The sequence below is a fragment of the Lycium ferocissimum genome, chromosome 1, assembly GCF_029784015.1.
Source record: "Lycium ferocissimum isolate CSIRO_LF1 chromosome 1, AGI_CSIRO_Lferr_CH_V1, whole genome shotgun sequence".
In the NCBI taxonomy this organism is placed as follows: domain Eukaryota; kingdom Viridiplantae; phylum Streptophyta; class Magnoliopsida; order Solanales; family Solanaceae; genus Lycium; species Lycium ferocissimum.
The window spans coordinates 21,660,207-21,675,879 of record NC_081342.1 but is presented as its reverse complement, the minus strand read 5'-3'; the positions used below and the strand labels follow the sequence as shown (position 1 = coordinate 21,675,879).

Below are 15,673 nucleotides of genomic sequence, written 5' to 3'. Positions count from 1 at the left end.
TCAAAGTCTAGCAATTAGAATGCTCAATAAGGCATAATTACGCTAATCGTGAAATAAATTCAAGAACACCCTTCCCTTTAGCCCTATTTTAATGGGTGAATGATTCGTAGGTGTAAATCAACCTAACATTTGCCTTTGCAACCACCAATTATAATTTATAAGGCTATTTAATCAAAATATCTATTACAAGCAGTTTTCATGGTCAAGCTACCATTTTTATGAAACCCTAAGTCTCAATTCACTTAGTTCATAACTCTAATGGTTCAATTCTTGATTAAAATTAGATAACCCAAGCCATTAGATGATAAACACATGATAACAATCCTAACCCATCAACTATTGAAGGTCTATTAGGTTCTAGGGTTGCTATTTCTAATTCACCATCGTAGACCCATGAAAGGAATGATAATCATGAAGATGACACCGTAATGATGGAAGGAATGGTTGAGACTCCCCTCTCAAGGATATTCTTTCCCTAGCTTGGAAATTCACCCTAGGTGCTTGTGGGGAACTGTTTTGGAGTTTTATGAATAAAGAATTCAAAACTAAGTGTTCAAAAGCCAACATTTTGTTCCAGTCGACCGCTGCGACGGTCAAATCACCGCTGTAGCAGTCTCGCTATAGAGGACCACACTAATCCTGTCACAACCCAAACCGATGGGCTATGACCAGCGCCCGAGCTGGACACTCGTATACGAACCTGCTAGATATAATCAGACTGAAACTAAGGACAATATGAAATTTTGTAAAAGCATACTGTAGACTCATAGTGTCATATAGCAGAATGAACCTATCTCCTGAGGAGTCACAACTAACCAAAACATAACAAAATATACAAGCCGACAAGGCTGCCACTATACACGAGGACATCCAAAATGAACTACGTCGATAAAGCTGACCAAAACATACATATAACCCACACATGTCTACAGACCTCTAAGAGTATAACAGTAGAATATAACGGGACAGGGCCCCGCCATACCCCTGGATATGCATAAGTCTATATCAAAGGATCTGTACCAAAACGACTCAAGCTCCGGAACAATGGAGCTCTCCAAGCTGCTGAGCAGAAGTCCTAGGCTGTAGGATCACCAAACTGAGTGTCTGTACCCGCGAGCATGAAACGCAGCCCCCGAAGAAAGGGGGTCAGTACGGAAAATGTACTGAATATGTAAAGCATATGAACATCAACTACAGATGAATCATGAAAACCAGTCTCAATAATTGAATGCATCTGTGGCTAACACCTAAGAATATCTGCGTAACTTCTATAGGACCGAAATCGACTTATGGCGATGATAGGTATAGATTATAATATAACGGATAGTACTCATGGAACGATACGGCCCGATTCATATGTAATATAATAGTGCCGAGGAACGTACGACCCGATCCATATATAATATAATAGTGCCGAGGAACGTACGGCCCGATCCATATAATATATATATATATGCATGTAAAACTCGAAAAAGGATACTCTGAACTCCTCTGGTGACATAAGAAGCTAATATGATAAGTCTCTGGGAGTTATGGACATAAAACATAGGAGGCCAAGGATACACATATCTCTACACTATCTAAGAATAGATTCTTTAGAACTCGCTTGCTCACTGTGTTCGTTCATATGATAAGGATCATGCGAAAATGGAAGAAAGGGATAGCCTTAACATACCTTGAAGCGCGTCTATTCGTCCAAAATCTACTGCCCAAGTTTGTAATCGTAAATAAGGCAATAATTACGCCACAATTAGATGAAAGTCATTCTTTACTACTCATTGTAAGCTAACAAACAATCTAACGAAAATCCAAAGAACATTTCCCTTATTTTTCTTACTCCGTCCCAACTTACCAAATGACACCAAAATAATCACAACAATAGCAACAACACACACAACACAAAAATCATACCAAACAGCCCCTAAAATATCATCACAAAATAGCCACAAAAATCATACCAAACAGCCCCAAAATATCATCACAAAACAGCTACGAAAATCATACCAAACAACCCCAAAATATCAGCACAAAACACCATGAAAATCATACCAAACAGCCCCAAAATATCATCACAAAACAGCCCCCAACTTACAATAACATCTAAGTCCGTATATCGCTTGTATATCAACGATTCCTTCACGTATACACCATGTTAAACCTTTAATCCAACTTAATAACATGAATAGGAGGTCAAACTTACCTTTAACAATCAGAATCTCCAAGAATCTAGTTCCTCTTTCCAGCTGCTTGCTTAACAACACAAAGAGAACGTAGGCTACAACTTCTCTTTAACTAATCTCATGTCAAGGGGCTAGGACTTAGTTTATATGATGGCTCAATTAAAAACGGGGTTTGGGAGAGAGCATAAGGGTTCTTGGATCTGTTTTAGGTCGTGTGAAGTGATATAGGACAAAGTGGTGACTTATATATTAAGTTTAATGGGCCTCATGGGCCAAAATATAAATGTTTGGGTCGGGTCTCAACTTGCTGCCCTGCCAGCCCAACTTGCATCGTCCATAACTCCTTATCCCGATATCATTTTGACGAACGGTTTGTTGCGTTGAAAACTAGACTCAATGAACTTCATTTTAGGATTTTGAAACACCTTAAAACTCCTCATATACTAGGAGATATGCCTCCAACAATATGGGCTCAAATCGGGTCCGAGATTTTACTGAAGTTGTTCCGATTCATTTCGTTTAGATTCGTTTAACTTCTAATCCTCTTCCAACCCTCATATAACCTCTTATCCATACATATAAATACTCATATACATCCATAACAATCCATACACGCGTCTCGAAGGGTCCGGAGAATCACAATAACCTTAAACATAACTAGAGAACTCACAAAGCTTCGACGAAACTCCAATCGCAAAAGTATATTCATATCTTTTGTCCATCTTCTATATCATTACTAATAATCTCAATACTTTAAAAGGGCACTCACATTACCTCGTATATGTACTCATAACATGATTTCAAATCCTTTAGGTTACCATGTCACCTCGGGATACTTAAGGCAACCATATATATAACGATATTCTTACTAACTCGATTAACTTTCCTTGAACTTTCTTAACTCATTCATTCTTGTCTTGAGTCAAGTAGTACGGACTCTTATGGGGTGTAACATCCTTTCCCTCCTAAAAAAACATTCATCCTCAAATGTTAAACTAGTCTATAGAGTCTTATAAAAAATTTGGTAGAGTCTCCTCTATAGCTATACCTACCAACCTGCATTCAGTAACCCACAGATGCCTTATTGGGCCACAATATCATATATTCTCATTTACTAATTAATATAGTCAATTAAAGAATTAAATTACCTGCAGGTATAGGGAACAAGTAAGGATACTTATTCTTCATTTCGTCTTCGGCTTCCGAACTCACTTCTTCCTTATTATTATTTCCCCACAATACTTTGACGGAAGCCACATTCTTAGTACGTAACCGTCTAACCTGGTGATCAAGTATAGCTATGAGGCTCTCCCCATAAGACAACTCCTCTGTTACCTGGACATCATCTACAGGGAATACTCTAGAAGGGTCACCAATACATTTACGCAAAGATTGATACGTAAAAAGACCGGATGTACGCTTCCAAATTCGATGGTAGGTCCGGCTCATAGGCAACCTTCCCTACCCTACGAATAATCTGATAAGGCCCAATGTATCTCAGGCTGAGCTTCCCCTTCTTGCCGAATCTCATCACACCCTTCATAGGTGATACGTTTAGAAAAACCCAGTCACTAATCTGAAACTCTAAGCCTCGACGTCGATTATCTGCATATGACTTACCGCCGACTCCAGGTCACCAATAATCTCTCCTGAATAGGCTTCACCTTATCAACAGCTTGCTGAATCATGTTTGGGCCTATCAACTTAGTCTCACCAACATCGAACCAACCGATAAGTGACCTGCACTTCCTCCCATATAAGGCCTCGTACGGTGCCATCTGAATACTAGAATGGTAGCTATTATTTTAAGCAAACTCAATAAGTGGCAAATGATCATCGACTAACTCGAAGTCAATAATACAGGCTCGCAACATATCTTCTAGCGTCTGAATAGTACGCTCAGCCTGTCCATCAGTCTGAGGGTGACATCTTTGTACTAAGACTCACATATGTCTCCAATCCCTTCTGGAACGATCTCCAGAAGTTAGCTGTAAATTGAGCTCCTCTGTCCGATATAATAGATGTGGGAACCCCATGAAGTCTCACTATCTCCCTGATGTATAACCTCGCATAGTCTTCAGCTGAATAAGTAGTCCTGACTGGAAGAAAATGGGCTGATTTTGTCAGCCTATCCACAATAACCCATATAGAGTCATACTTCCATTGAGTGCGAGGTAAGCCTGTAATGAAGTTCATATTAATCACTTCCCATTTCCAAGTTGGGATCTCTATCCCCTGCAATAATCCACCAAGCTTCTGATGCTCGACCTTAACCTGTTGACAATTCGGGCACTGAGCAACAAACTCCACTATGTCCCTTTTCATGCCATCCCACCAATATAAGCATCGGAGGTCATGATACATCTTCGTTGACCCTGGATGAACAGAATAACATGCAGATTGTGCCTCTCCCATAACCTGTCGTTGTAGCCCTGCAACGTCAGGTACACATAATCTGCCTCTATACCGTAGCACTCCGTCAGGTGTAACCTTGAATGGGGTCTTCTCCTTTTGAAGAGCTGTATCTCTATACTGTGCCAGAACAGGGTCCTCGTACTGGTGTCTCTTTACCTCTTCTATGATAGAGGACTCAGCAACTTCTCGAACAGAAACTCCACTATCTCCAGAATTAGCCAAACGGACTCCAAGGCTAGCTAGCTGATAAATCTAACGAACCATCTCCTTCCTTTCTGGATACACGTCTGTCAAGCTACCCATAGATTTACAGCTGAGAGCATCTGCTACAACATTTGCTTTCCCTGGATAGTATAGAACATCAACATCGTAATCCTTTAGTAACTCTAGCCACCACCTCTGTCGTATTCAGCTCTTTCTGCTTAAAGATATATTAGAACCTCTTATGATCCGTATAAATATCAACATGAACACCATATAAATAATGTCTCCATATCTTCAAGGCATGAATCACTACTGCTAACTCCAGATCATGAGTAGGATAATTCTTCTTGTGCTTTCTGAGCTGTCGGGAGGCATAGGCCACAACCCTGCCATGCTGCATCAATACACAACCTAGTCCAACACCTGAAGCATCATAATAAATAACATAGCCCTCTGGTCCCTCAGGAAGAGTTAGAACTGGAGCCGTCGTCAACTTGTCTTTCAGCAACTGAAAGCTTTGCTCACAAGCATCCGTCCACTAGAATTTAGCTGCCTTCTGAGTTAGCCTTGTTAAAGGCGCTGAAATCGAGGCAAACTTTTTGACGAATCTCCCGTAATATCCTGCTAGCCCCAGAGAGCATAAGGGTTCTTGGATCTGTTTTAGTTCGTGTGAAGTGATATAGGACAAAGTGGTGACTTATATATTAACTTTAATGGGCCTCATGGGCCGAAATATAAATGTTTGGGTCGGATCTCAACTTGCTGCCCCGCCAGCCCAACTTGCATCGTCCATAACTCCTTATCCCGATATCATTTTGATGAGCGGTTTGTTGCGTTGGAAACTAGACTCGATGAACTTCATTTTAGGCTTTTGAACCACCTTAAAACTCCTCATATACTAGGAGATATGCTTCCAACAATATGGGCTAAAATCAGGTTCGAGATTTTACTGAAGTTGTTCCAATTCATTTCGTTTAGATTCGTTTAACTTCTAATCCACTTCCAACCCTCATAAAACCTCTTATACATACATATACATACTCATATACATCCATAACAATCCATACACGCATATCGAAGGGTCCGGAGAATCACAATAACCTTAAACATAACTAGAGAACTCACAAAGCTTCGACGAAACTCCAATCGCAAAAGTATATTCATATCTTTTGTCCATCTTCTATATCATTACTAATAATCTCAATACTTTAAAAGGGCACTCACATTACCCCGTATACGTACTCATAACACAATTTCAAATCCTTTAGGTTACCATGTCACCTCGGGATACTTACGGCAACCATATAACGATATTCTTACTAATTCGATTAACTTTCCTTGAACTTTCTTAACTCATTCATTCTTGTCTTGAGTCAAGTAGTACGGACTCTGACGGGTGTAACAAATCCTGACCTCCACCATGGCGGGCCTGATCCCACTATAACGACGTCGCCATAGCGGTCCAGTGCCCGCCACAGCGGACACAATGAAATCTGGCTGGACGCTGTGGCTTGAAGCTGGCAGCTACAGCGGTCCCGTCATAGCACTACTACTTCCGCTGCAGTGGTGCCACTGAACCAGTGAGCTCGCTAATTTCACAAATTTTCAACTCCACCACTTAACATTTCATCCGAGGCCTCACAAATACAAACAAAACATGCATATAGACATAAAACACTATACGAACTCACTCGTGGCCTCAGAATTCCCAACGGAGTTCTAATTTCTTACTTCACCCCCCGAATGGACTCAACACAATCAAACAACAATCACGAACAAGTCAAGTTTTCAGTTATTAGACTTATACAGTCGAGTTTCTATTAGCTGATTCTACCCTTGGGAAGGTCCTATTTGGTGGGGTGATCCTATGTTTCCCATAATGACCAGGAGGGACATTGCATAGAAAAACAAATCAAATCAGGAGTGGTAGAAGTTAGCTCGTGCACTACATGGTTGGCCAACATAGTGCTGATACTCAAAAAGGACAGAAGATACGGATATGTGTGGATTATCAAGACCTCAACAACGCTAGTCCAAAGGATAACTTTCCACTCCTAAATATCCACATACTAATAGATAACTGTGCCAGGAACGAGCTGATCATTTGTGGATTATTTCATCGGTTATCACCAAATCTTAATAGATAAAGAGGATGCGAAAAAGACAGCTTTCATCACTCCATGGGGAGTGTATCACTACCGCGTAATGCCATTCGACCTCAAGAATGTCGGAGCGACCTATGTGAGATCCATGACTACTATCTTCCACGACATGGCGCATAGAGAGATTGAGGTGTACGTGGATGATATCATCATCAAGTCAAGGGAAAGTTCGGAGCATATCACACATCTGAGGAAATTGCTCCGAAAGTTCAACCTGAAATTAAATTCGGCTAAATGTGCATTTGGAGTACGCCCGGAAAATTGTTGGGATTCCTAGTCAGTCGAAGGGGAATAGAGCTAGATCCAACCAAGATTAAAGAAATCCAAGAACCACCTCCTCCCGAAACTAAAAAAGAAGTCATAATTTTCCTGGGAAGACTAAACTACATTGGATGATTCATAGCTCAGTCCACCATCATTGTGGAGCCCATACTTAAGCTCCTAAAGAAGGATGCATCCACAACATGGACAAAAGAGTGTCAAGAGGCATTTGATACCAGTTTTTACGGTTCGCTTTTAAGCGGGTGAAGCATAAAAGTTACTACGAGTTTGTTGGTGCTCTAATTAGATTTTTAATATTTTAGAGTCGTCACCTAATTTATTATGAAAAATTAGGAAAAACAGGGTTTAAAGATTTTTGCAAAAATAAGTAAAAATCTTTTGGATCAAAGTTTGAGGTAAGGGTTCTGGTGATCTCTTAGGGAAAGTTTTACGCACCCTAGTATTAAAGATCCGTAGAATACAGTTGACCTACGAGCTTCAATGTGTGATTAATGTATTAACTTGTTTAAAAGTGTTTAGTTTTCCGCAAAAAAAATGTCATTCTTATTCACATCATAAATATCAAGAACAAATTCGGCAAAAAGTCCCCTTATAAAAAGGGGTTTTGGTTTAGAAAAATCTACGCAAGTGTTCAACTCACTTTATTGCTGGACTAGGACACACTCGGGATTTCTCCCGAGTAGAGTCGCTACTATTCTAGTCTTAACAAAACGGATTTAGTACCTGCCGATTTTTATATATATGAAAATATGGGATATATTCCCGTTTGTATGTGTGTGTGTGTGTGTGTATATATATATATATATATATATATATATATATATGTATGTATGTATGTATATATTTTATTTTTTCAAGTTAAGTCCAATTTTTTGGTGATGAAGCCCAATAGATCAACATATTCCACGTCCACGTACCCCCAAAACTTCTCAAATCTGATCCAATACATATCTTTTGGGTCCAAATATTTTGTCCAGCCCAAGTAATGTCAATTTTGTGTCCAAACTTTAGAATCACCCAGTCCAGAAAGAATATCAGTTTTTAGTCCAAATTTTACAATTCAACAATGTTTCATTTTTAGCCCATTTTTATAGACTTCCTGGTCCAAATCTAGTAAAAATAATTAACCATTAGTTCAAAATGTTGTTTTCAGTTTCAAAATCCTATCCCAGAAATAACATTTGATTGCAAAAAAAAAACAAAAAAAATAAGATTTTCTTCCTATTTATAAGTCTTTGCAAAACACTTCAGTTAATTTGAAGATTCCGGTGAGTTAGGAATGAAAAGAATTTTTATTGTTCTACATAATTAAAATCCATTTAATATCTGCCTTAGAGTAATTTGAATTAAGATGATTTTGAAAATCATTTTTTTTTGGCAATTTACCTAAATTACTAATCTTCATCCTATATTCTAGCATTCAAATGGGTTTCACTAATATATGAGTTTAATTACATAATGCAACAACTTAAACAAATAAATAAACAAGGTAAAGAAGGGAGAAGGTATTTCTTGACTAACGGGCTACCACACCCATTAGGCTATTTTAACTCATAGCTGGGCCTTCAAATACATTAGCTTCCCTTGCCATTTTTATCCAGACTCGATCATAGGCAGAATTGGGCTTGGCCCAATTCGAAGTATCAATGCAAAGGCCCCAAACCAGGAGAGAAGTTTACATGAAAGGGATGAGAATTAGTATCCGTCTATAAATATTTATTTATTATTACACTAATTTAAATTACTAAGCTATGTAAATTGGATCACAAATACTAGAAAGAGGTTTAAACAAAACTGTACACGCACAGGCCCAAACCTGGGCTTAAATAAAAAAAAATGTGGAGGTTTGGGCTTAACTACACTAAGTCCAAACTCTTAATAATAAGATAGGCCCAAGGTCAAAATTTTAAAAATGAAACTGTCTATTAATTGAATATACATAATTTCCCCCTCGATATACCTTAATATGCATACTCATAGAGATGATAAGAATGACATATGAGGGAAAGTTTTTACTTTCTTCGACCCGATGTTGCACAAGATTCAAGGGGTTTCTAGGAACCCCAGACATCGTAGTCATCGGGCAAAGCTCAAGCTTGATCCCTAAATGCTATTCCCACTTCTCTATTTGCATATTTAATTGCAACATACATAGGAGATCATATATATACAACTAATATACCAAACAGTCTCTTAATCAATAACACAGAAACTAAGTATATCAATAGTATCCAATGGGTTGCAGTTTGTAGTATAAAGGACTTAGTTTTAAAACAAGGCTCACAAATATAGCATTATATTACTCAATTGAAAAAGAAAAAAAAAAGATTTTCAGGTTTTGTAGATACAACAGTGCACATTGTCACATTATATCAATATTTAAACATGCGATTGTAATTGATTTAGGTAGCTAAGTATATACAGCTTTTAAAGAGAGCAAAACCAATTCGCCATTTATTACCAGGTCACATTTAGTTAAAATAAATCATCAAAGCTTTCTAACCATTTTCTAAAAGGGAAAAAGCCAGTCAAGACTAGTAATATTCTTCTCAAAAAATCTTTTTCTAAAGAAAAAAGTAAGTTCAGCAAGTCTGTAACAGATTTGTATACCATCCTCCCACATAAACCAACTACCCAGATTTAAACTAATGTATCCCAACTTACTACTTATCCTCATTTAGTCACATTTTTCAAATTGAATTTCTAACTCTTAATTAATTTCTTTCAAAGACAAGTAAAGACAGTGTTATAGATGTAACTAAGCTCTTCATATCTTCATATTTATCATTCTCATTTTTAGATAAGTCAAGTGTCACTCATCCAAATGTGCACTTGAGGAAATGGAGAGAAGATGTAACGGAAAGGAGACAAATCCCTCTATACTCGCTAAATATGTTACCTCTTAACTTTTGTCTCACAAACTTAATTTTATTAATCTCACGTACCTCCATAGGAAAGAATGCTAGTTGGAAGCTAGTTGGAATTGCCACACCAAGTGAAAATATAACTACATCAAATTATATTGATAGTCGACATACCTTCTGAAAACTTTGTTTGCTAGGATGAGAACTCGAAAAAATGTATTGAAACTAGGGGCCCAGCCCCTACTCAGATAGGGGTAGATCGAGAGTTTAACGGGTCAGGTCGGGATTTAGTTGAAGCGCGGACCGAGTTTTGAAATTACGTACCGTTACAACTACTAATTTTCAATGCTTTAAAATTAACTTGACTAGATATATTCCATGGAAAATGGCATATGTAAGTCATCAAATGGTGGACATGTTAAACTTATTATTTTAATTGTTGCTATTGTTTAATTTATAAACTTTGTATGCTTGCCAACTTCTGAAAAATTTCTTGGGAGGAAAAGTTCAGTCTTTTTCTAGATCTTAAAGAGGAAATTCATTAAGGGCAATTTGCACGATTGCCCTTATTCTAGGGTGGTCTTTAATTTTTCCCCCTCAAATTGCCGGTCTTTAATTTTTTGTCCTTTGCCTAAAATATCCTGAGGTTCTGAATTCGAATTCCGGCTCAGTAAAAAAAAAAAAAAAAATCCCAAGACAGAGTTTCTTTGCAAAACTAGGCCTGTTCAGGCAAAAGTTAGGCCTAACTTTTGTAGAATTCCAACAGAGTAAAAAACGCCTTAAGGCAAAAAAAAAAAAAAAAAATCTTTTTTGCCTTAAGACTTTTCGTGAAGCTTTGCCTTGCGGATTGTTTTTTTTTTTTTTTTTTTAACTGAGCTAGGATTCAAACCTAAAACCTCGGAGTATTTTCGACCACTTTTTTAACTGAAGGAAAAAAATTAAAGACCAGTAATTTGAGGGGCAAAATTAAAGTCGAGCGCCTTTTGAAGGCAATCCATGCAAAAAAATGAATAATTAACTTCCATCTTGATCCTGATAATATAGAATTAATGCCCCTATTCTCTAATTAAAAAGGGAACTTTTTTTTTTTTTTTTAATCATTTACAACTAAAACTTCATAGCGTTATATCAAATTTGAGGAACAAATACTTTAAATTTAATCTGCTGTTGTCAATTATTACTTCTACAAATTTATTTCGTTACCATTATACAAACGTATTATAATCCATTTGATTATTTTGTCGTAAAGTAGGTAGGAAGTCTCAGATCTTACGAACCATTTTTAGTTATAATCTTTTTATAATTATGGTTAATTTGAATCGGGTTGGGCCGGTGCTCATGTGGGCCAACAACCGGGCTCACTAGTGGGCAGGGCTACCAGGCTGTCCACCTTGTTCGACTCAGCCCCCTAAAATGTCCCACCTAGCCCAGCCCCTATCCCCTTTAGCCGGTTCCGTTCTGGGCCAGTGATGGGCTGTGTTTATCGGGCAGGGGCTGGGCCGACCATGCCCACTTGCCAGGTTTAACATTACTAGCATCCATGCCAGTTTTTTCAGGATGTTGCTAGTAAAAGAAACCCCATAAGTGTAGGAATGCCAACAAGAGCAAGGAGCTGCTGCCCGTGGTTGTGCTAAACAGAGGACTACGTCTCAAGTTGTGATTGTTTAGGTTTGTCCTGATTTTCTTATCATATTAGAATATTACCTTTTGTTAAAAGGATAAAGAGTTTTTCATAATTGATTTTTATTTTTTCAAAAGGTTAATATTATAACTCTTTCATATTTAGCTAATCCTTTTTTCGGAGGAAAAGATTTTAAACTTCTATAAATTGAAGATCATCATTTCTTTTTACACTATATTACAATAACATTCATTATTAAAGAGTCTTGTTTAAGGGGAGATTATTCTTTCGATAATTTTTATAGTATTACTAGTATTACTTATCTCATACATACATACATATATATATACACACACACACACACATATATATATATATATATATACACACACACACACACACGATATATACCTGAAGAAGGGTTATATATTTCGTTGTGCACCCTCAAACACAGAAACCAATTTGGTGCATTGGTCCAATGCGCTACTTAGTCCCTGTCATTTGTTTTTTAAATGCATATAAAATGTGTTACGACCCAACCTGCCATGACTGGCACCCACACTAACTCCTAGTGGGCGAACCAATATGCCTAATCATCTACTCATTCAATCCATTTTTAGTTAACCAATTCGTAACAGTTAAACACAAGATATATCAATAAATAGTCATGCCATACAATAATAACGTAAATGCAGAAGTCCTAATTATTACAACCCCAAAATCGGAAAGTCACCGTACAAGGACTCTAATCCAAAACATGTCTAAGGAATATATATTGTCTGAAATAAATAACCATCAATGTCTGGAATGGAAATAGACATTAAGAAAACGAAGATCTTCAGACGGCCTAACATGGATAAAAGCTCATCCTCAATCTGTCAGCAAATGGCCTCAACGCTAAATATGAGATCGAGTAGCAGTCTCTAGATCACAATCTATACTCAAAAGTATGCAGTAAGGTAGTATACCGGCAGATATCATGGCCGACTAAGATTAGTATCATGCATGAATCATAAAATCAATAAAATAGACAGACCAGTCAACAATACATAATCAAATAACCCAACAAGTCAACCAAGGATATTAACAATCAAGTCACCCAACGATATCAAGAATCAAGTCAACTGAAGCAAACAATGGAAATAAGTCTACCGACAACAATCTCAATACTCAATCGCTGACCACTCGTGTACACACATGCTAATTGGTATCATTGCCCAATAGTCATGACCTGCAGCGGACCCATGATGTCCATGTACCACTCCTTCTGGATTCACTCCTCGGACCCGAGGTCACAACTAGGTCACATCCTCACTCCCGGTCTAATGTGCATGTTCATATCTAGGTCTCATCCTCACCCCTGGTCAAATGAGCCTTTTCATACATACATACATACATATATATATACATACATATATATATATATATATATATACATACATATATATGTGTATATATATATATATATATATATATATATATATATATATATATATATATATATTATTGTCACATCGCTTTCATAATTGATTTATCATTTTGTACCTCAATTTCACCAAGAAATATTAACTTCTCACCACAACATCATCAACCTGTAGGTCCCAACATATCGAATAATGGCATTAAGCCCACACAATCACTTAATCAATAGCATATAGGAATTTCAACCACACACATTATGCTTGAAGACTAGACATACTTTCTCCTATCAATTTCACAACGCATACAATCAACTAATTAAAGTCTAACTCAAGTAGACTGTAACCTACCTCAATTGTAAAGCTGGAACAATACAGATTACTCCGCTATAGCCTTTCCCTTCCGTAATGCCGCAGAACTCTCAAAGTCTAGCAATTAAGATGCTAAATAAGTCACAATCACTCTAGTCACAAAATCCATTCAATGAACACCCTTCTTTTTTTTCCCCCCCATTCTAATGGGTGAATGATTACTAGGTGTAAATCAATCTAACATTGGCCTTAACAACCACGAACGATCAATTTACAAGACTATTTAATCAAATTATCTTTTATAAGCAGTTTATATGGTCAAGCTACCATCTTTATGAAATCCTAAGTCTCAATTCACTCAGTTCATGTCTCTAATGGTTCAATTCTTGATTAGAAAGTGATAACCCAAGTCATTAAATGATAAACCCACAATAACAATCATAACCCACCAACTATAGAAAGTTTATTAAGTTCTAAGGTTACTATTCCCAATTCACCATTGTAGACCTATAAAAGGGATGATAGTCATAGAGATGGAAGGAATGGTTGAGACTTACCTCTCAAGGATATTCTTTCCCTAGCTTAGAATTTCGCCCTAGGTGCTTGTGGGGAACTGTTTTGGAGTTTTATGAGTAAAGAATTCGGGACTAAGTGTTTAAAAATAGCGGGCAAGTGCCCACCGTAGCGGACCACACCAACACTGTCCCTCTGCTATGGCGAGCCTAGTCCCGCTACAGCGGTCCAGTGCCCTCCATAGCGGACACCCAGTTTCCCAAATGACTATGGTAGCGAGTGGGTTGCCGCTACAGCGGCCCCACCGCAGCAATACATACCCTGCTGCAGCGGTACCACTGAGCCAGTAGGCTCGCTAATTTTCATAGTTTTTCACTCTATCATGCAACACTTCATCCGAGGCCTTACAAACAAAAACCAAACATGCACATTAATGTAAAAACATCATGCAGACTCACCTGTGGCCTCGAAATTCCCAACGGAGGTCTAATTTCCTACGTCACCCCCCAATGGACTCAACAAAATCAAACAATAATCACAAACAAGTCAAATTTTCAGTTCTTAGACTTATACATTCGAGTTTCTATTAGCTCGTTCTACCTTTGGAGGGGTTCTATTTGTTAGGGTGATCCTAGATTTTCCATAACGACCGAGAGGGTCATTACATCAGATACCAATTAAAGCACCGTTCGTCCCCGAACGGACAAGGATGAGGAATCTAGGAAAAAGGTACTTGTCCCAGCGAAAAGCTGAGGATACTTACTACTCATATCCGATTCTGTTTCCCAAGTAGCTTCCTCAACTGGGCGATTCCTCCACTGAACTTTCACGGAGGCTATTTCCTTCGATCTTAGTTTACAAACATCTCTATCTAAGATAGCAACAGGCACTTCCTCATACGTCAAGTTCTCATCTAGCAAAACCGAATCCCAACGAATTATGTACGAACCATCGCTATGATACCTCTTCAACATCGAAACGTGAAATACCGGATGAACGCCTGATAAGCCCGGAGGTAAATCCAACTCATAAGCTACCTCCCCTACATGCTTGAGAATCTCAAATAGCCCGATGAATCTCGGGCTAAGCTTTCCCTTCTTCCCAAACCTCATCACACCCTTCATGGGCGAGACTTTCAACAACACTTGCTCTCCCTCTCCAAACTCAAGATCTCGGACCTTACGGTCCGTATATTCCTTTTGCCTACTTTGTGCTGCCAAAAGCTTAGCTTAGATCACCTTCACCTTCTTCAATGACTCTCTCAGAAGGTCCGTACTCCAAGGTCTTACCTCAAACAGATCGAACCACCCAATAGGAGACCTACACCTCCTCCCATACAATGCCTCAAATGGGGCTATGTCAATGCTCGAGTGGTAACTATTTTTATATGCGAACTCTGCCAATGGTAAGAACTGATCCCAATGATCACTGAAATCTATCACACAAGCCTGAAGCATACCCTCAAAAACCTCAATAGTCTGCTCGGACTGCCCGTCAGTCTGAGGGTGGAAAGTTATACTAAGGTCCAACCTAGTACCCAATTCCTCATGCAGATGCTTTCAAAACCGAGATGTAAACATTGTGCCCCCATCAGACACGATGGAAATAGGGACCCCATGTAGTCTATTGTAGATTTTGGCTAATTTCTCCGCATCACAAGTTATCCAAACCGGAATAAAGTGAGTAGACTTAGTCAACCTGT

General features: G+C 38.2%; 1 protein-coding gene across 1 annotated transcript; it reads right to left on the bottom strand.

The window, feature by feature from the left end:
* Nucleotides 1-3,228: 3,228 nt before the first annotated feature.
* Nucleotides 3,229-14,945, bottom strand: LOC132063243 (uncharacterized). The gene is made up of 4 exons (XM_059455711.1): nt 14,705-14,945; nt 4,857-4,939; nt 3,329-3,515; nt 3,229-3,236 (listed from the first exon to the last, which is right to left on the bottom strand). The coding sequence occupies exons 1-4, from the start codon at nt 14,943-14,945 to the stop codon at nt 3,229-3,231; spliced, it is 519 nt and encodes a 172-aa protein (XP_059311694.1).
* Nucleotides 14,946-15,673: the final 728 nt, after the last annotated feature.

Bases quoted from the DNA above. Each gene is read 5' to 3' on its own strand.
- LOC132063243 (XM_059455711.1), bottom strand. From the start codon at position 14,945: ATGTTGAAGAGGTATCATAGCGATGGTTCGTACATAATTCGTTGGGAT. The intron at 4,940-14,704 runs GTACCTTTTTCC...TATACTATCCAG, and splicing joins TCAGCTTTTCGCTGGGACAA to GGAAAGCAAATGTTGTAGCA. The intron at 3,516-4,856 runs GTTCGTTAGATT...GATGATGTCCAG, and splicing joins ATCCAGAAAGGAAGGAGATG to GTAACAGAGGAGTTGTCTTA.